The sequence below is a fragment of the Vigna unguiculata genome, chromosome 10, assembly GCF_004118075.2.
Source record: "Vigna unguiculata cultivar IT97K-499-35 chromosome 10, ASM411807v1, whole genome shotgun sequence".
Classification (NCBI taxonomy): Eukaryota; Viridiplantae; Streptophyta; class Magnoliopsida; order Fabales; family Fabaceae; genus Vigna; species Vigna unguiculata.
Window position 1 is genome coordinate 1075848 of NC_040288.1, and position 23443 is coordinate 1099290.

Consider the following 23443-nt stretch of genomic DNA (forward strand, 5'->3'; position numbering starts at 1 on the left):
ATGGGGGTAGGATGTAGTCATTGGTGTATTTTGGGTGATTTTAATGCAGTAAGAAAAATGACGGAAAGAAGGGGCATTAATCCGAGTGGTAATACAACGTTAAAAGAGGTGCAAGGCTTTAATAATTTCATAGAATCTATGGAGCTATTAGATGTACCACTGATTGGAGCTAAATATACTTGGTACAAAGAAAATGGATCAGCTAAGAGCAGAATAGATAGGATTTTGGTCTCCATTGAATGGTTAGAGCAGTGGCCTGATAGTAAACAATACATTAAAGGAAGGCAAGTATCAGATCATTGTGTTTTAGTGTTGAAACCAGTCACAATCGATTGGGGACCTAAACCTTTCAAAACCCTCGATATCTGGAAATTTGATCCTACTTTTAAGGAGGTGGTAAAACAATCTTGGGACACATATATTGGGAAGGGTAATCCAATGATCATTTTAAAAGAGAAGCTAAAAAAGCTGAAGTTTGATTTAAAAGTTTGGAACAAAGAGGTGTTTGGAATCATAGGTTTGAAGAAACAAAACCTTCTCCTACAACTAGACGAAATGGATAGAAAAGACGATGAAAGTAATTTAGAAGATGATGATAAGGTGAGGCGCATGAAACTATTAAGTGAACTGAAGCTGCTCTTGCACAAGGAAAGTGGGCTACTAAATCAAAAGGCAAGGCTTAAATGGATAGAACAAGGGGATACTAACTCAAAGTATTTTCACTCAAGAATAAGATGGAGAAGGGCCACGAATGAACTAAAAGGGCTGGTCTTGGATGGGACGTGGTGTGAGGATCCAACAAAGGTAAGAGAGGAGGTAAGACAGGTCTTCCAAAAAAGGTTTTCTGCGCTTAGATCTTTTAGTATCAACTTCCGAAACATAGAGTTCCAAACAATATCTGAGGAAGACAATATGCTACTAGTTGAGGAAATAAGTGATAAGGAAATAGAGGAGACGATAAACCAATGTGGTGAATCGAAGAGTCCAGGTCCGGACGGTTTTAACTTCTTCTTCTTAAAGCACAATTGGGACACGATGAAGAACGAGTTTAATCAAGCAGTGAGATGGTTTTGGAGAGGAGGGAAGATCCCAAAAGGGGGTAATGCTTCTTTCATAACACTAGTTCCAAAAAAGCAAAACCCTCTTGGCTTGGATGATTATAGACCAATTTCATTAGTTGGCTGTGTGTACAAGGTAATATCTAAGATCTTAGCAAATAGGCTTAAGATTGTGTTGCCAAAGGTTATAGACTACTCTCAATCAGCATTCATCAAAGGAAGAGGTCTCTTGGACAGTATCTTGGTAGCTAATGAGACAGTGGAGGAGTATAGGCTAAAAAGAAAGAGGATGGTAATAATAAAGGTTGATTATGAAAAAGCATATGACTTAGTTAATTGGGACTTTCTATATTACATGATGAAGAGAATGGGGTTTTGTGACAGATGGATTGGATGGATTAGAGAATGTTTGGGTACTTCGTCGGTGTCAATCCTTGTTAATGGGAGTCCTACTAAGGAGTTTGTTCCTACAAGAGGTCTTAGGCAGGGGGATCCTATAGCCCCCTTCCTGTTTCTTATTGTTGCAGAAGGCTTGGCAGGGTTAGTGAGACAAGCTGCTAAGAAAGACTTGTATAGTGGGATAAAAGTTGGGTCTAATGGAGTAAATGTGGGGTTATTACAATTTGCAGATGATACTCTCTTCTTGTGTGAAGCAAAATCTCAAAATGCACGAGTGTTAAAAGCCATATTAAGAAGTTTTGAACTGGCATCTGGGCTAAGGGTTAACTTTTCCAAAACCAAAGTTGGGGGGTTAGGTCTAGATGAATCAATGTTAAATGTATTTTCAACTACCCTAAACTGCAAACATATGAAAATCCCTTTTGTGTACCTTGGAATGCCAATTGGAGGAAATCCAAGATCTACACAATTCTGGCAGCCTATGATTGAGAAGGTCAGTACCCGATTATCTATTTGGAAAGGTAAATTAATAAGTATGGCTGGTCGGTTATGTCTAATTAAATCTGTCTTATCTGCTTTGCCTTTATACTACCTGTCCTTTTTTAAAATGCCAAAAGGTGTGAGCAATAAGCTCTTAAGAATCCAAAGAAACTTCCTTTGGGGTTGGGGTTCGGAAGCCAGGAAAATAGCATGGGTCAAATGGGAAAAGATATGTAAACCAAAGGAGGTAGGGGGCCTAGACATAAGGGACATTCGACTATTTAATGTAGCACTCTTGGCAAAATGGAAATGGAGACTAGGAATGGAGGATAAAGGGTTATGGAAACAGGTCCTAGAGTCAAAGTACGGATCATGGAGGAACCTTAATGATTCTAACATATCGAGGTCTGCGTCAAGATGGTGGATGGACATCTATAACGTGTGTGGGAGTACGACGCAAGGACTCTGGTTTGATAAAAGTTTTGAGTGGGTGTTAGGTGAAGGGAACAAAGTGAAATTCTGGGAAGACATATGGGCAGGGGAAGAAACACTTAAATGTAGGTTCCCTAGGCTATATTCGATATCAGAGTGTAAGGATAGAGTTATTGGGGAGGTTGGACACTGGGAAGACGATCGTTGGGAGTGGGACCTAAGTTGGAGGAGACAAAAATTTGTTTGGGAGTCAAATATGGAGGAACAACTTCTCCTAGCTATTAATGGCCTACGATTACGTAAGGGATATCCCGATACTTGGAAATGGAAAGAATGTGAGGATGGGATGTTTTCAGTAAAATCGGCCTACAAAGCATTGCAAATATACGATGAAGATGAAGTATATGAAGAGTTTACAATGTTGTGGAGCACAAGGGTAACCCCAAAGGCTAAAATACTGGGATGGAGGGTATTTTTGGAAAAGTTACCGACTAAGGATAAGTTACTAGCAAAGGGGGTTCAATTACAACATAATCTCTGCGACTTGTGTGGCACACATGAAGAGACTGTAGTCCATCTATTCTTCTCTTGTAGGGTGGCCCAAATGGTGTGGAATATGTGTGATAGATGGTTGAGGGTATGTAATGTGCACCATATCAATCCTAGGGCGAACTTTAACCACTTCCACCTCGCTAATCTTAATAGTAGACAAAACCTAGCTTGGAGAGGTATGTGGTTAGCTACTATAGGGGAAATTTGGAACCATAGGAATGGGGTAATCTTTAAGCAAAGGAAAGTGGACCCTATAGAAATTTTCAGTCATGCTCAAATGGTAGCTTGGGTATGGATGAAACATAAGATTCCTACTACATCGTTCTCTTATAGTGATTGGATTTTATCCCCATTTACATGCTTAAAATCCATGTGATACGGTAATGTTGTGTGTTCCAGTGTGATAGGTATCAAACTGCAGGTGTTCAAAAGCTAAATGGAATTGTATCGTGGTGGTGACTGTGTACAAGGGAACACAAATCAAGGTTCAAAACATATTGTAGTTACATGTGAAGCCGTAGGCATTTGGAATAACTTGGATGCTATTGCTGAAGGCTTAAAAGGACACACTACCAGCGACAAAGATCTCCCTCCACTGTGTTCATAACTATTTTATGATGCAGCATATTTTCAGACCTCCATTACGCTTGTTCTATTCTGTAGCAACCAAAACACAATGAAGTGGTGCTTGTGGAAGCAGAAGGGATTAGGATAGCAATTCAAAGGAGGCGGATCAACTCTATTATGCTGAATCTGCTAGATCTTTGTGTTTGGATCCACAAGCCTATCTCATAGTTTTTGTTCAGGGTTATGCTATTGTTCTAGCTTTGTACTAGATTGTTTTGTATAAGGGTTAGAGCACCCCTTAAGTGCTCTTTCTTAATTATATCCATTCTTTGCTGATCAAAAAAAAAAAAAAAGAAAGATGAAATGGATTTTTGTTGTATTATCCTTTCTTTTGAGATGAAGTGGACTTTTTCTGTATTATCCTTTCTTTTATTATTTGGATCCATTGAAGACTCTAGAGCTTGTTATAAAATTGTCACCCATACACTTATTTGAGCCTCATATTATTTTTATTAATAATAAATAATATATTAATGACAAAAAAACAAAATTCACAATGGTTTACAAACAAAGTAGACTGAGGATATATAGAAATGTGATAATGTACTCAAGTAAAACAATTTGAGTTTCATTTTTTATCATGTAACATTACAAACACAAATGCACTTGTCTCTTCTATCGTATTATATTTTTTTATATCTCCCTTTAAGGGTGAGTCTTTTGTTTTTTTTTTCTCTTCAGGTGTGTGAATGACCTCTTTTTGTTATGGTTATGTGGTCAATCACTTCGGTGACCCCTTTTTGTTATGATTATGGCTATGCGGTCAGTCACTCTTTGAACCCTCGGTTCTCTGATATCACTGATGAGTTTATATATATTTTACGTCTTATGGGTTATGGTCATAATCTATGATGCACCGATACTTCAACTTGGGTCACGTATCCGTGTCCGACACGTATCGTGTCCGATCCTTTACCAATTCTTATCAATGAAGTATCTAATTTATAAAGTTGTTGTAGTACAATACAATACAATTTTAGAATACAATACAATTTTAGAATAGTGACCAATTTTAGTGAAAAAATAATTAGTCATTGTATAGTGACCAAATTGAGAACTAAAATAGTTCAAAAAAATTATAATTGGTTTCTAAATTGATAATTAAAATAGTTTCAATTATGAGTTGGTTTTTAAATTGATCACTAACATTAGTTACCAAGTTTTGGCTACCAAAATAATTGGTCTCTAATTAGGAAATTTGGATTCACACATTAACAATCATATATTTATTTGTTTGTAAGAATTATTGTACATTTCTCAATATTCATATATCACGTATCGTATCCTATTATTTTGAAAATAAACGTATCAACGTATTAGATACGTGTTGTATCCGATACACGTATCGTATCTGTGCATCATAGGTTATAATCATTGAAAGATTGTGGTTCCATATGGTTATATGACATTAGTTTTACACTTATGAGACATTCAACGACACTTTTATACCAAAATCTTAAGACAATGATGTTAGTCTTTATTTTTATATAGTATTTAACTGTATCTATTCTATTCCATGTGAGACTTTTTTTTTTGACTCATACTTGGACTATTCCCAACAATTTACATATATAAAAAGTAGCTAATTTATCTCATTTATTCAATTAAAAATTTTACAACAGGATTTACTGACCTTTCCCTTATTGGAATACAAATTCAACATAGTAGGTAACTCAGATAATAAAGCCTCTGACTTTACAAACTGTCTCTGTTAAGTATTTTCCTTGTGAAAACTATTTTCCCTGTGAAAAATATTTTCCTTGTGATAAAGAACGTTGGAGTGATTGGATGCTTTTGAAAAGCTCAAAATACTCTATGATTAGGTATTATAACTCTTGCTCCTAACTTTTTATGAATCATCAATTGAATTGGTACACGTAGTCATAATCTACAAGTTTTCTAAGATTGCGTTTTAATAATTCTTATTTGTTTATAGATAAAACAGTACATGTTTTGAGTTAAATAATATTTTTTTTGTCTTATATAGTATTATTTAAAATTAGATAATCTTATATTTATATTTTAGTGCTTGTGGCACTTCAATTACGAAGAAAATAATATTAAATTTTATATTATATTAATATTTACACCATAAAATAGTTTCTCATTTTTCTCGTGTGTGCATTCTTTCTTGGTTATTCATCTTTCAAATTTATGACTCCAAGCCCTCTTTCTTTTTCATGCTTGTAAATATTTTTTTCATTAGACTGTTTAAATTTTTGTGTCGTTTATTTTTTCCTCTTTATATTTTTTTGTTATCTTTTTCCTAAGATTTTTCTACAAGAAGTCCATATAAAGTTTTTGATGTTTTTCCCCAAATTTTTTATCAACATGGCAGGCCACTTATAGACCCTAAAACTGAGATCACTAGTCCAAAATTAACTTCTAAAAGTGAGATCACAGATTGAGTTTTATCATAAAACTCAATTTATAAATTTGGTCTTATAATATCTTTAATCTCTAAGTTTTGTATAGTTTCTTATAGTGATAGTGTACTAACAAAAATAATATTATTTATTCTTTTCTAAAATAAATGATTTTTATTTTTAAAATAATTAATTTTACTTCCCACCATTTGTGACTGCTTAATAAATAATAGGTATAATTATTCGCAACGTACCCAGTTTCGTTCCAATGTGTCTAAATGGTACCCGCTTTTAACTTTGCATCTATTTAGTACCCAAATTAGTTAATTTGCATCAATTTGGTCCATCCCGTTAAATTTTCAGAAACACCGTTAACGGAACAGTGATCTGGCATTGTAGAACGGATACGTGTCAGTGAGAATAATTGTACAGTGGCAGTGGGTGGGTAACGTGTCATGCCCTATTTCAATTGATTTTCCCCACCTAAAAAACCCTAATTTCCCATTCCCATGTTCATGTTCTTCTTCGTTGCTCGATTGGTGCAGTGACCGTGAAGCTTAGTTGCTCCAGTGGTGAAGTCGCTGGCGAATAGGGAAATGTTGCGTGGTTTTAGTCATCCATTGTCGTCTTGTTCGTGTGGGTCACGTAATCACAGTGTTTCTTCTCCTGGGTCATTGAGTGGAACACCACATTGCCATTGCGGGGAGATTGCAGTGCTAAGAGTTGCAAGAACAGCGAAGAATTGCGGGAAACTATTTTGGGGGTGCCCTCACTACAAGGTTTGATATGTGACTTTTATTTTTGTTTGGGCTGAGTTTTGTTGTGGAAAATCATGTTTGCTTTGTTTTTTTGTGAATAGCGGAGTGTTGGTGAAGATTTCAAAGCCTGCAACTACTTCAAATGGTGCACGGAAGATAATGGGGATGAAAGAGGTAGGGCTGGGCATAGTTAATTAAATTGTACTGAACTTTAGATTATCTGTACTAAATGAAACTAAAATAATTGAACTATATGTAATAAAATCTGAACTGAACTATTATACAGTTCAGTTTTAAAAAACTGAACCCCTCAAAATTAAGTTCAGTTAACTGTTTAGAAAATGTTATCTAATAATAGAAACTCTGTCCAATTCACAATTGACCATTGTCTCGCTGTTCACCCCGTTGTCCGCTGCTGCTCTTTGTGCCATTGACGATGTAAGATTCAACTTCACTTATGTTTCTCGATCTAACTTCTTCTTCTTGTGAGAACATTTGCTTTTTCATTTGCAGCACAAATTTAATTTCTGAAATTTCAACTTTACTCTTTTCCTTTCCAAAGAAAATTTACATTTTAGGGTTTTTTTTGTTGAGATAGCAGAGACCCAATAACTGTACTTCTTTGCTTCACTACTCTACTTACTTCATCTCAAAATTGATTTCAATTGGAACCTAACAGTGTTTGGGAAATGGCTTAGACTATTATAAGCTACATAGTCTTCCTAAACTTTTTGGAATATCTCTCGTATTTCCTTCATAAATGTTAACTATTCAAGAATAACATTTCATTTGGGAAATAACATTATTGCTTCATTTGTTTAACAGGATATAACAGAGATTACTGGTGTGGTGCTTTCCTTTGACCCTAAGCCAATCAAGGTTAAAATTTACATTTTCTCTCACTTGGTGATTTGCTAGATTAAACATGTAATTTATTTTCCTAGTGGCTATTAGTTAAACATGTCATTTATTGCTCTGTATATGGGATAAAGTAAGAAGAAATAGTAGAATCACTAAATCTTAGAGGAAAGTGGAAACATATGTTGTCTTTTGGCGTCTTTTGTTCACCTTTGAAAATTGATTCAAGTTTTGGCGTCTTTTGTTCTCATCACTGCATAAAATTGTCACACAAGTCAGGCCCTTCATCTAATTTTATATTATTTTAATGAGTGGAAAGAGAGAACAAAGCTGAGGCTATCTCTACATCTGCTCCGAGTCATGTTTCACCACAACTAGAGACAACATCCGCATGGTTTAGTTATCACAAAAATGGGAGCACTATACTTGAACACCATAAGAAATTAATAACAAAAGTTTCTAATGAAATTTATGATGTTTCTTCATGATGGAGGCAATCTCAAATGATATGGTGTGTCTTCCTGCCACTAGATGCTCATGAATAGGGAGATAAATTACTAGAAATGTTACACTTGAATAGGAGACTCCAAAAATTTGAATGTTACCTTTTGTGCAGAGTTGGAATGACTTAAAGTAGTAGTAGAGTGGCAAAGCCAACATGGTTTTAACGTGTGTCAACCTCGAAAGAAGATAAGAATCTTTGTATCCATAGAAGCATTTCTCGTAGATAATCTGGCATATCTTCTAGTGTGTTTGTTTACTACAAAATGATTAGGCCCATAAATTGTCAAAGGGTGTCATGGTCACAGGAGAGTGAGGTATGAGTGCAACCCTTTTTGTTTTTGTTGTCATCATACTATAAATTTCATAAAATTATGCAACTGAAATCTGATGCAAGCACAATAATTTCCTAGTCAATAATTAATACAACTTCTGCATCTCTATTTCGTGCAAATAGAACTTCTGCACATCATGCAACTCTAACATCTAAGTTGGGTAAAATGTGTTTTAACACAATTTATTCCATAATAAATCATGCCACAATATGTTCTTTTAATACACGTACAACAACTTGAAACTAGCATCAAAATAGTCACCCCTTTTATCTACTAACTTTTCTCCATCCTTTTCCATCATGAACCTATTTTCTACATGTTATGAAGTAGTACTCTAAAAAAGCCTCAACCATTTAACTCATTTTAAACTGTATATTTATTTAACTACACTCAATTATATACTAAGTTTACTGTTTTTGCATTGTAGCATACTGGTAATTTTCATTGATATGTATATGCTTAATTTAATTATCTTCACTTCACCCACCTCAAGGGAAGAAATAATGAAAGTTTCTATAGCTCCTTAATGGCTGGCTAAAAGTCAAACATGGTTGTAAATGAAAAAGTTATGTGGCTGGCTAAACTCATTAGTAGTGCATGGTGTTGTGTTGCTGATTTCTTCAGAACTAATTTATCTTTCTACTCAATTTGGTGTAGTGACAGTGGATTATGTCGACAATGGCAAACAATTCTGACTGCTGACCAACTAAAAGGAAAAGGTCTTTGAGGGAATTACTAAAAGGGGTCTCATGGTGAAATATACTTGGTAATTTAGTACTCTACAATTTTCACAGACTTGTGCTATTAAAAGTACTGAAATGCATTCGTATATATTAACAAACAAAAGAGTACATGATGCATTGAACTAATTCAATTCACTATAGTCTTTCAGGTATTAATCACAACTTTACAAAAGCTCACATATCTCGTTGTAAGGCACCCTAAAGTTTATTTGTAGCAGGGTAAGACAATCATCTTCTAGCTTTAGCGGTTCCCAAACCCTCAGTGATTATCACACAGATCAGATGGATTTTACATTGCCGGAAACCATCGAAACTCTCACACCAACTACTTCTGGGATTGATCCTTTACCTCCTTGTATGGCTACATCGTCAACAGAGCATAGTAAAGGTCGGTCAGATGTGTGGGGGCATTTTACCAAACAAAAACCTTATTCTGAGAAGAAGGCTAAGTGCAATTACTGTGGTGATTTGATTAAATATTTGGCTGGAACAAGTGGGATGAGGAATCATTTGATAAGATGCAAGGAAAATCCTAATAGAGAAGCATTCAAAAGGCAAAAATTGTCATCATCAACTACAGAAGGGGTTAGTGTTGGCCCTTCACCAACTATTTCTAAGTTTGACCAAAATGCATCTCGAATGAAGTTGGTGAAGATGTTTGTGAAGTCCGAGCTTCCTTTTCGATTTGTGGAAGATGAAGACTTCCGTGACTTTGTGCGGTCCTTGCAACCACGGTTTGAGGTTCCATCCCGCACTACATTGAGGCGTGAAATGTGGGAACTCTATGAAGAGGAAAAAGCAAAGTTGAAAATTTTTCTATCAAAGCAGTGTGGGAGAGTTTGCTTAACTACAGACACGTGGACTTCAATCCAAAACCTAAACTACATGAGTTTAACAGCTCACTTTATTGATGATGATTGGAAGCTTCATAAGAAAATTTTTAATTTTTCTCAAACAACAGGTCATTCAGGGGAGCTCATTGCTAAACATGTTGAGGCTTGTTTGAATAACTGGGAGTTGAAGCGCGTCCTTAGTGTCACAGTGGATAATGCTACAGCAAATGATGTTGGGGTCCAATACCTCAAAAGAAGGATGTTATCATGGAATTGTCTTGTCTTAAAGGGAGAATATGTTCATATGCGTTGTTGCGCACATATATTAAGTTTGATTGTGAAGGATGGGTTAAAAGAGATAAAAGATTCAATTTCAAAAATTCGGAGTGTAGTTAAATATGTGAAATCTTCTCCAGCTAGATTTGCTAGATTCAAGGCTTGTGTTGAACAAGAGGGAATTTCTTATAAAGGTCTTGTTTGCCTTGATGTTGAAACCAGATGGAATTCAACTTATCTAATGTTAGAGGCAAGCTTGAAGTACAAAGATGCCTTTGTCTTGTTAGATATGCAAGATAAGAAATTTGGTGCTGAAATGGCCAAAAGTAGTGGTGTGTCATTAGAAGAGGATTGGGAATATGCGAGGTCTGTTCTACCATTCTTAAATATGTTTTATGACTCTACCATGCGCATTTCTGGTTCTTCTTACGTCACTAGTCATATGTATATGAAGGAAGTGTTTGGAATTGGTAAAAAGATTCGACAATATTCTGAGAGTAGTGATGTGAGCATAAGATCGATGACAATGAGGATGAAGGGTAAGTATGACAAATATTGGGGAAATCCCAATGGAATTAATATCTTATTATTGATTGCTGTTGTGCTTGACCCTAGAAGTAAGTTGGATTTTGTTAATTACTTCATTGACTATATATTTGAATCTAGCATGGCCAGTGGATTGAAATCAAAATTATTGTCATCTTTAAAAACACTTTATGATCAATATCAAGGATTTGAGGAGGGTTCTCAAAGTAGCCAACAAGAATCCCAACTAGATGATGAAGATGATGATCCTCATGGCATGAGTTTCTACCTAAGAGCTACAGGACATAGATTTGATTATATATCAGAGCTTGATAAATATTTGAGAGAGGATCCTGAACCTTATATAAAGTCGGTTGAGCTTGATGTTTTACGTTGGTGGAAGGTAAACTCAACTAGATTTCCTATCCTTGCAAACATGGCTAGAGAGGTGTTAGCCATTCCCATTTCTACCATAGCATCAGAGTGTGCATTCAGTACAGGAGGAAGGGTGGTTAGTCCTTATCGTAGTTGCCTAATGCCTAAAATAGTGGAAGTACTTGTTTGCACACAAGATTGGTTAAGAGGAACACCTTTCTCTATACTCTTTAATGAGGATCCTAAAGAGCTTGATGAATTTGAGCAAGGTGAGTTTATATAAAAACTTTATATACTTTTTAGTTGATACTTTATATGAAAGACTAAAATATATATATATATATATATATATATATATATATATATATATATATATTTTTGTAGATATAACTTCTCAAGACGAAGTGGGACCTTCAAGTGCAATTAATTTAGATGATTGAAGATGTATTAAGATGTATTAACATTTTGATGTTGTTTATGGGAGAACCTACTAAAGAACCTATGTATTAAGATGTATAAATATTTTGATTTTGGTGTACTGAAGTATGAGGCTTATTTCAAGTATTATTTCCTAAGCACTTTCAAATTATAACTTTATATTATTATTGCATATTACAATCATATGTAATTAGTGCAATTCAGTTCAAAATAATGTAATTCAGTTCAAAAACAGTGCAATTCAGTTCAAAAATTGTGCAATTCAGTTCAAAATCAATGCAATTCGGTTCAAAAATAGTACAATTCGATTCAAAAAAAGTGAAGTTTATTCAAAATCAGTGCAATTCGATTCAAAAACGGTTCAAAAATAGTGTAGTTAAGTTAAAAATTAGTGCAGTTCAATTCAAGAATAGTGCAGTTCAGTAAATAATAGTGCAGTTCAGTTAAAAAATAGTGTAGTTCAGTTCTGATATAGTGCAGTTCATAAAACAGTTCAGTTAATAACAGTTTAGTACAATTCATATTATAGTGCAGTGCAGTTCAGTACAGTTTATTTTTCAGAAAAACAGTTCAGTTCGTCTGAACTGTTTTTCAGTTCAGTGCAGTTCATACGAACTATTTTTTAGTTCAGTGCAGTTTTTGGTAGTTCAGTACAGTATAGTTATTTTTGCCCAGCCCTAGAAAGAGATGCAACCATTGCTAGACAGAGTCAAAGAATACGTCAACTGGAGAAAGATTTGATTGATTCCGAGAAGTGGCTGATGTACTTGTTTAGGATAATAGGGTTGTTGGGTTTAATTGTGATCCTTCTTCTGTTTGTATTGTTAAAAAAATAGGATGGTTTAACTTTTTGGTTTGATGTTCTTGTTTTGTTAAATCCGTGAAGGTTTAACTGTTTCAATGGTTAAATATGGTTTGTATTTAGGTATGTACTTTGTGTTCGATGAAGTTGTAATGAATGATTATTAAATGAATTAGAAGTGAAATTGTTGGTGATGAAAAGTGTGTTCAATTTGTGGTCATACATTTTTAAAGTTAATCTGCTGTAAATAATTGGATGAATATACATGGTGAACCACAACAGTAAAGATGGATGAAAATGCATTCATTAAACTAGAACTGAATATCATGTGCTGAGTACATAACCTGGGCATATCAAAATAATTTGTCTTTCAAAATAAGCCCAAATATAAACCAACTAGTCAATTACAAATTACATTTTAAAAAACCAACTAGTCCAAATTCTTCAAGACAAAACATTCACTTTCTGGATCATGGCTTCCATACTGGGCCCCTTTTAAAAGCCAATTTTGGTCTCTGATTTGTACGTGGAGGTGGTGCCTGAATTGGTTGTTGTGGTCCAGGAGGAGCATGTGTTGGGGGTTGAATTGGAGTCTCATTTGGTGCTTCAGCTGTGGACTGACTTAGTTCTTGTGGTCCAGGAGGAGCTTCTATTTGTGGCTGAAATGGAGTCTCATTTGGTGCTTCAGCTCTGGACTGGATTGGGGGTTGCGTTCCAGGACTCTCAGTTGCTGGCTGTGATTGCTGAATTGGTTGTTCTGTTTCAGGTCCTTGTGTTGGTGGCTGTGATTGCTGACTGGTCCCAGTTGGTGGCTGAGTTTGGGGATTAGTTGGTGGCTCCTTTGGGGCGTGGGGACAACCATTTCTTCTATGACCTATTTCCCTGCATATCCCACACCTTTTTCTAGTCCCACCCTGTCTCAGTTGTATAGAATCCTTGCGCAATTCCCAACTCTCAAGTCTTCTCTTTTTTTTAGGTCTCCCTGGCAATATCCTCTTTGGTGGGGGCAGAACATCAATATCTGAATTCATCTCCCAAACCTTAGGTCCATTGACTGGATATATCAGTGGAATATATGTTTCCTCATATGTTGATGTCAAAAACCAGTGAGGTATATGCTGTTCTATATTGATATTGAGGAACCTCATAGCAGTTAGTGAGTGGCAGCAGGGTATTCCTGTGATTGTCCATTTTCTACATGTACACTCCAATTTGTCTAGGTTCACCACGAACTTGTCACCAATCATGGACACGTGGTTCACCTCAAACAATTTCTCTCCAGCCCAACTACCAAAAGAAAATATAACAGTTAAAATCTGAAATTTACACATTAAACAACATCATATTGTATGGAAACATAACTAACCAAGGCATCCAATACTTTGTCTTCTCTAATTCGTTATCCAGTCTGTTTTTGATTTTGGGGCAGATGGAACCTTCAACCTTTTTTATGCTGACTCTATTTTTGGCCCATCTCTTCATAAGATAAATCCTAATATCTTCCATCATGGTGATGATTGGCTTACTTCTTGCATTGATGATTGTACTGTTAAAGGCCTCGCTCATATTGTTCACCAGTGTGTCACATACTGCCTGCCCTGTGAACCTGGACCTAGACCAAAATCTGCCACACCAAAGCAAAATGAGTACATAAAACTTAATATTGTTTAATCAGAAAAGCATGTATGACTTGCCTTGGAGGAATGGCAATAAGATGCTTAAAGGCATCTTCATTCAAGTCTTTCATGTCTCTCATTGTGGCCTCCCATGCTTGAGGGTGAGTTGCTGCAGCTGCCTTCCATAACAGTCTTTTCAAGTTTTTGCCAGGAAATTTCTTGCGGAAATTTGCATATATGTGCCTTACACAAAACCTTTGTTCAACATTAGGTATTAATTCTTGTAATGCTGGAAGCAGTCCCTGTAAAAATATCAAAATAAGTTATGAAATGTTACACAAATTATAGATGCAGACAGTAATATAAATGGTTATACAAATGCTTACTTTCTGTTGATCAGACATGAAGGTAATTCCCCTGCAGACTTCAACCCCACCAAGATCATCCACCAAGAGCTCTAAAAACCAACTCCACGTTTCTTTATTCTCGACTTCAACAACACAATACGCCAAAGGAACCATTTGGTCATTACCATCTCTTGCCACAGCTGATAGTAATTCCCCACCATATTTTCCTTTTAGGAAACATCCATCTAACCCAATGATAGGCCTACAACTAACAAAGCTGTCCTTACAAGCCTTTAAACACACATATAGTCTTTTGAAAGTTTTCGATCCATCGTTATCATCTACATTGACCTTCACAGTAGATCCTGGATTAGACCTTAACAGTTCTTGGGCATAGTCATACACAATTTTATATTGTTCCCTAAATGACCCTTCCACATTCTTGTATGCCATTTTTTTTGCTCTATGGGCAGTTGCCCTGGAGATTCCAATATTCCATTTTTTACCAACTCTGTTTTTAATATTAGTAAGTTTAATATCAGGATTATCTCTTATGTTTTTTTCTAATCTCTGACTTAACCATTTAGATGTTATCATCCTGATATTGAACTCCCTGCTGCAGGTATGTTCATTTATAATTCGTCTTAACTGCCAAGTACTTTGAGCAGCCTTGTATGCACAATAAGCATACCATTTACATGTTCCTTTTGCTCCAAGACACTTCACACAGATCCTTCGTTTGTCATTTCTAAAGATTTTTAATTTCCTTCCATTATGCACACCATAAGTTCTTATTGCTTCCACAAACTCCTCTTTTTCTGTGAAGTATGTCCCCACCTCCCATTTGTAGCCTTCCATACTTTTGGGCATTGAAAAAATCCCAAAGTTTCCATAACTATCTCTGTCATCTCCAGAACAGTCACTGTACTCAACACTATTCAAACTTTCAGATGCCCAGTCATTGTCAGATAAGCCTCTATCAGCTGCATGATTATTTTGACCACTAACTCCACCACTAACTCCACCAAAATCGATTGAACCACGACCATCACCGTCCCAAGAATCATCTTCACCTTCATAAGTATGGATACTGACATCAAGTAGATCCTCTTTAACAAAACTATCCCCTATGGAATCACTACAGCTACTTACATCATCCTTATCTACATCTTCTTCACCTCCATCTTTGTCTTCTTCATTCTGAACACCTCCATCATTTTCAACATCCACCTGCACATCAACCTCACCTCCATGTTCCTCTACTTCATTCTGAACACCTCCATCATTTTCAACATCCACCTGCACATCAACCTCACCTCCATGTTCCTCTACTTCATTCTGAACACCTCCATCATTTTCAACATCCACCTGCACATCAACCTCACCTCCATGTTCCTCTACTTCATTCTGAACACCTCCATCATTTTTAACATCCACCTGCACATCAACCTCACCTCCATGTTCCTCAATTACAATTTCTACAGGCACATCAACCTCACCTCCATCCTCCTCAATTTGAACCTGTACACCCTCATCAACCTGTCCTCCATCATCCTCATTTTGAACCTGGACACCCTCCCTCACATCACCCTCTTCCACAACAGGATGATATTCTAACAGATTCACTACCTCAGCTTCATCTACTTTGTGAACCACATACAGATGTACTTGACCATTAAGAGTGGCAATATTCACCATATGACATGCCCCTCGGTCATCACACAACAACTCCAATCTACCCTCCAAAACAGATCCTCCACCCACTGCATACCACATCTCCTTCACATTTGCATAACCCATCTCCTTCAGAATACCCAAAATCTTGAAATAGCTCCATCTATCTGGGTCACATGCCAAAGTACTTAATTGTCCAACATATTGCAGTGACCTATTGCTCTCAAACCTCTCACCATGATGAAAAACAACTTCGAAATGGTCGTCCATACCAACAATAACATATAAATACTACCCTGCGAAATACCATTTTACCCAAACAAAGCAACACAAATTACAATTTCATACCACTATAAGACCGACAAAACCATTAAAATAGACAAAAGCGTGAAAATAGACAAAAGCATAATGACCACTGCTCGTGCCCACAAACACACTTCATGGACCACCACCGTCAACGAAATCATAAAAAAGGACAACCACCGTCAAACATATCATAAAAAATTAAAACACCACCGCATAAAATAATTAAATAAATCAAACGCTAAACCCCACCATTCCCAAAATCAATTAATTCAATGAAAGACAAATTCAAATGACTCGCGCACCTGGAATCCAAAATACTTGCCACTGTGATGTGAATTTCAGCTTCAATTTCCTCTGCAACGCTCCAAATCCCCAATTCGATTTGAACCCTAACTTCACCATGCTGCCTCTCACTCGAACACACTCTTCTAATTCGTTCCCAAATCACGTCCCCTTTTCATTTTCAATTTCATTTTTCAAAACACTGTTCCACATCACACACCTGATAATGCCACGTAATCTTTTTTTTCCCACTTAAGTAGTCAACATGGTCAGACGTTAAGTCATTTAACGGAGTCAACTAAAAGGGACCAAATTGATGCAAATTAACTATTTTGGGTACTAAATAGATGCAAAGTTAAAAGCGGGTACCATTTAGACACATTGGAACGAAACTGGGTACGTGGCGAATAATTATACCTAAATAATATAAATAAAGATGTTGTAGCAGGGAGATCTTAAAACAGAAAAAAAAAACACTAAACAAGGGATCACTTTTACATGGTCCCAGCAATTAAGTTACATAGAACTCAAATAGCATTGAACCTTATATGTTACATCTTTCATGGTTCCTCCAAATGGGAGTTACATAGAACCCAAAGTATTCAACCTTATTATATCATATATTGTTCTTGCAATTGGGAGTTACACAGAACACCAAAACATGAACCATATTCCAACATAACATTTATTCATAATGTGAAGTTGTTGATTTCTCGATAAGGAAATATTATATAGTTTCAATGAAAGGCCTTCCTCCTTTTTCCATAGATTTCCTTTTCAGACGCAATTGCCTCTCTGCATATAATTCCTCAACAAACCTTAAGAAAAAAAATCCTCCCAAAATTAGCATTCAATATATAATCAACAAAAAATATATATAATATAAAAGTATTTACAATTCTGTAACATTTTTTTAGTAGCAAAATTATGTAACAGTACAAAAAATGGTTAAATATGTCTTTGATTCCTCAAATTTCAGTGAAATTTGGAATTAATTTATCTTCGAACCTTTATACCGATTTAGTTCTTCTTTTTTAAAAATGCGTGAATTTAGTCTTTCTTACCCAATTTTGTTAAGTTTATTTGACATTTTAAACGCATTTTATGATAATATTTGAGTTAACATTAAAGCGAAAATGTGTCAAACGGTGTAAACAATTCAAATACTATAATGAAATATGCTTGAAACGTCAGATAAACTTAACAAAATTTGGTTAAAAAGACTAAATTCACGTAATTTTAAAGATGAAGGACTAAATTAGTCGAAAGATTTGAAGAAAGATTAATTCCAAATTTTATTTAAACTTGAGTGAAAAAAAACGTATTTAAACCTAATAAAAACATGTTGAGAAAGTGATTGTACTCACGTGTCAAGAGCTTGAGCATTTGTTTGGTCAAGTTCATATGGGAGAAATGTATTGACATTAATCCTCTTAACTTTTTGGAGCAACAGGTCCTTTCCCACCTTTTCAAGGTTATCCATGTTCCTTTTAGAAGCATCATCTATTCCTTCCATGGATGGATCCAGGTTATACTCCTGCAATTACATATATATCCTCAATCATTTTAACTCATACATTACTTCTTAAATTCATTTTCTGTTTCGTTTGCTTCTATACAAGTATATTGAAAAATATTTATGCACAAAACCTAACTATGTATACCTCAATTCGAAGATAGTTATCTGCCGGTGAGAGGCCAGGGAAGATTGAAGCAAGGTAGTAATGAGTCATGTCTGTCCTGAACATAGCTTCAGTAAAAACTTCTTTGTGTGTATTTAGCCATAAAGCTTGGCACGCGTCATCAAAGATGTCACCCAACTTTTCCTTAGCTTTTGGTATTCCAGTTCCTATTGACAGCAACAAAATCTCCTTGCCCCCATTGTGTTGTAACACTTCACTCACAGCAACAAAGGCCTAAAGTATATCAAATATCAAGTTTTATATTGTCAAACTCTTGAGATAAAAACATCACTAGGTCTTATAAACTAGGTTAAAATCTTACTACTATACAATCTCTCAAAACTATTGTAGAAAAAGTGTTTATATGTATATAGTTTGAGTTAGTGATGAATATTTACTGGATTGTTAGCAGCGAGAACACCATCAGCCAAATCAAATTGAACACCATCGTTCTGAAATTCGTGGGATGGAAAATAAGTTGGTGCAGCCGAAGTGCCAAGACCTATATCTGAAAGTTTGGCATTCAAGTAACTTTCTGTCTTCAGCTGCATCATCCAAGAATAATGTTCAATTTTAGAACACATTTTCATGCATATATATATATAGATGTAGACAATTTTATTATAGCAAGCTAACCTTGTAGTTTGAGAATATAAGTGGATGGATTGTGTTCTCGTTGAAGGTTGGTATTACCACGTTGGTCAACGTTTGATCGAGTCGTGTATCATTCAATATCTGACGTGCTATATCTCGTAAGAACACTCCGTCATACTTGGGACATTTGATGGGATCCAAGATAGACCTGCATGGTTTTGTTTGCATCACAAGAACCCAAACCTTTCAGAAAACTAAGTAACTATGACGATATAACATGTCTCAAATAGTTGTTCTTATCAGAAAAATATCTCAAATAGTTGTTATGACTATGTTAACTCAATTTTTATGAGCTTGATATATGCATACCTAGGTCTAAATATATCAGGGCCATATCTCTTGTAGAACTGTACGACTTGTGATGGAGTAAAGAGAGGACGATTGGGCTCTGATGAGTTTGGAGTTACTAACATAAGAGTCATGATTCCACCAGTGCTTGTTCCTGATATTACATCGAAATAATCTGCCAACGATGATGTTGGATCCTTAGCCTGCAACAAAAACACAAATACTAATCAGACTCGAGTCCAACTGCATAAGGTATTGACATTACTCTCAATCCAAAACTTCAAGACAATGGATTTATGAGTTTTTATCTTTATATAGTATTCTACTTTCTCATTTTTAACTAATATAGAACTTAGACTCATACTTAACTTCTTAAAAAGTTTGAACCCAGAGACAGTGATAATATAATAGAAAACGGACCTTAAGAGCATTGTCCAAGTAAACAAGAACAGTGGCCGGAATAATTCCCCTGATGCCACCACCATCTATGCTGAGAACGGAAACACGATCTCCAAAGTTTGGAGGTGGCAATGGTGTATTCAATCCACCCTTGAAGTGGCTTAAAAACACCAAACCAAACAAGAGCAATGGAGACATTATATCTAAGTCTTCAAGAAAGAAGAAAAGGAGAAGGGTGTGAAATGGAGAATGATGAACTTGAGGATTCCTCTCTATTGTTGAGGCTATTTATAGACTTTTTTTGGCCACCATGCAAGTAGAAGAATTAGAAAAATAGTCTCAAATTTCATTATTATAACTAGGGCCACTTAAAAATTATAATCATATAATAATGTATGACTTTTAAAATAATTTACGTATATATATAGTTTGTTATTTATATTGTATGTGAGTTCTGTACTTATGAACCCTATTGGAGTAGTTAATTAGAGGTAAGTAGAATGTAAAAATTTCATGTACATATCTTTATGTGTATCTATAACTAAAGTATTAATAAAATTTCTAAAAAAGATATCTATATATACTAACAAAAGTTACGTTCAGACGGATACATATACTTTACGTGCTTTTGCTTTTTGTTTATTTTTCTGCTATGTAGTATATTTCAAACATGATTAAGTTTGTGTATATAACCAAATAATCATGACAATAGAAACAAGTAGCATAATGGAAAATTGTTACCAAATGAAAATTGTGCTGAAAACGTTTATTTATAGAAATTGTTTCGAGATACATCCATGATTAAACAAATGTTGGTCAAAGGTTATTTTATGCATGATAATAATGCTTTTATTGCATAGATGAGTTTATGTAAGGTTCGAAAAGGAAAGGATAATACAATGTATTCATTCCATCATATTATATATTCATTAATAAAGAATGCGCAAAAACGTGTCGTCTCCGTTATAAAAGACAAACTATGCTCTGTTTTATATTTTAGAAATTTTGAAGGTGAGAACTGTTAGAAATATATCCCTCCTTAATTAAGGGATGCAATTCTATATATAGAAACTAGTATATTTTTTTCAAGATGTTGGAATTATTTTCTTTGACTCTTTAAGAGTTGTATATTTGTCTTTAGAAAGAAAGCTGAAGAATATTTAATATTTACTATCACTCTTGATCTAGAAACGTCCTTCATTATAAATAAGGGATATTTAGATAGTTGGAGACAAGAGTCGTTGAGTGATCCAACTAGTAAATTGCAAAAGAGAGTTTCCATGGGAGCATGCCAAGTTCATAATAAATAAAAAAATACACAACTTCATGAAACATAGACAAAGAAGATCTATTATGAAAAATATTTTAAATAAAAGCATGGAAACCAGTTATAATGTTGCTTATGAATAAATGTCAAGATGTCTAACCTATCGGTATAATAATCCCAGTAATTATATATCGTTACACATCATATGTTTAATAAAAATTAAAAGAAAAAGTATTATTTTTGTTTTTGTGAAATTTGTTGTCAAATTGAGTTATGAATTGCAAGAGTTGTCAAAGTGTTGCACGCGTCTCTAAGAAACGATAGTTGAGTTTTTCACTTTATTACTGATGCGATTTGGCACATTTGTCAATCTCATAACACATATTCCTCTCCTCTTATACTTCATCCACATTTTTGTCTTCCTCCCCTTCATTCATATTCATTTGTTCCATCCACAGTCATCTCCCTTTTATTCATTTCTTTCATCTATTATAGTTTCTTTTTTTTCTTTGTTTTTTCCGTTTATATTTGTTAGATATGAAGGGACTATATGGGATTTTTGTTTTAATTTAATGTCAATAGCATTGGACAAGCTAACACTAAATTAAATCAATTTTAAAATTAAAATACATTAATGTAATAGCTAAATCGATGGTAAATTACTCTAATAAAATGTTATTTTAAAAATTAGCAACAAGTGACAAATGTTGTGAGTAGAGAGCAGGAGAAGGGAATAAAGTTTTATTTTGGGAAGATATATGGGTCAGAGGATCATCTTTGTCGTAGGTTGTGACTATGAAGTACCGTTTGTGACTTGTGCGCAAAGCATGAGGAGAATATCAAACATATTTTCTTTGTATGCAAAACAACTCAAATTGTCTGAGACAGTGTGATAGATTGGTTGGAGTGATTGCACTACATCATAGTAACTCTAGAGTTAACTTTCAACGCTCTCACCTTATGTAATTAAATGGAAAGCAAGATAAAATCTGGAAAACTATATGGTTAGCGATTGTTTAGAAAATTTGGAAATATAGAAATAAAATGATTTTTAACCAAGGGAAGGTAGACCTAGAATTTTTCTTTTTTGCATGGCACAAGCGAATGCATGGATTGGATGAAACATAAACTACCAAACGTTACATTTTTTTTAACAGTGATTGGTATCAATTCCCAATACAATGCTCGATGTTATTGTGAAATTCGATCCATGTTTTAAAGTTAAGAATTGTTTTTGAGAATGCAAAACTAGTGGTGGATTGGGTGCAAGTCTTATTTTTGCGGGTACTAGGAATATACATGTACAAATTATAGTACAAAAGAGAGAGATTAATTGCGATTTCAGAAGAAATTATAAAAATGTAAGAAAATACCTAACGCAAACACTTGTAGTTGGGAAGAGAGCATAATAAGTGAATGCATACCGTTCAAGGTTATTTATTGTTATTGTTACATAATCAATGTGTCTGTGTGAATGGTAACTTTCATGAGACCACAAGAAAAACAATAGTTATTTAAGCTTTCTTTATTATTAACGTTAAAAAACCTTTATTTTTATCCTTAACCATCATTGTAATTCCCTACAAGAAAAAGACATTTTAACCTAAGATTGTAAAAAAAAATTGTAAAAGTTTAGTAGAAAAAATAGTTTTCCTTTTCAAAATTGTATCCTTGTTCAGTACTCTACACTCTCCTCTTGGCTTAAAGTACCCCTGAAGCTCTATTTTTATATTATTTCATTAGTTTATTGGGTTTATCTTCAATAACTTTTTTAAGATAAATCCAATCAAGATAAATCCAACTTAGCTTTTCTTTGATTTTCATGATTCAGACTCCCAATAATTAATTGTAAGAATAAATGTGTAAGAATAATTATTATGGAATACATAATAATTAAATGTGTAAGAGTAAAAAATATAACAATTGCAATGATTCTTTAAAATCAAGATAAAAATCCAACGTGGTTCCATAAGTAGTTGCATTAGTTTATTGGGTTTATCTTCAATTTTTTTAAGATAAATCCAACTTAGCTCTTCTTTGCGAGTTGTCCCTAGTTAACTTGCTAAATGTTAAATCAGTAGCCTAACACTTCAAAACCACATGCGTCTAACTAATGCTTTGGATTATTTAATTAATGTTATTATTTAATTAAAAATCGTATCCTTTAACAAATAAAACATGGTAATTTTATTTCATCAAATATCTAATTGTATAACCATTTCATCAAATATCTACTAAAAATTCTCATATTACATAAATTTTTTTTGCAAATTTGCTCAGAACTTTGAACGTTTATAATATTATTAATGTCCATTTATTGATTCAACATGTATTCACAATTTTTCATTGCATTGGTGATCTCCAATGTGGTTGAGAAATGGACATTGTTTCCTGCATTAATCTTTTTCTATGATCTAAAACCTTGTTTAGTAAACACATATGACCTAGGATGACCATTTGACTTTGAACTAAATAGATAACATGCCAAACAATAAGCTTCATCATTAGTCGGGGAATACTCTAGTCAAGAAGGAAAAAATTTAAACCAATTAAATTGAAAACACCTTGGA

At 34.5% G+C, this 23443-nt stretch overlaps 1 protein-coding gene across 1 annotated transcript; it reads right to left on the reverse strand.

The window, feature by feature from the left end:
- Positions 1-17094: 17094 nt before the first annotated feature.
- LOC114165698 (patatin-like protein 1) lies at positions 17095-19860 on the reverse strand. Its single transcript, XM_028050264.1, has 7 exons — positions 19628-19860; positions 19229-19410; positions 18902-19067; positions 18664-18810; positions 18248-18499; positions 17951-18120; positions 17095-17401 (listed from the first exon to the last, which is right to left on the reverse strand). Exons 1-7 carry the CDS (start codon positions 19802-19804, stop codon positions 17311-17313), a joined length of 1185 nt encoding a protein of 394 aa, XP_027906065.1. The 5' UTR covers positions 19805-19860; the 3' UTR covers positions 17095-17310.
- Between the last annotated feature and the right edge of the window lie 3583 nt (positions 19861-23443).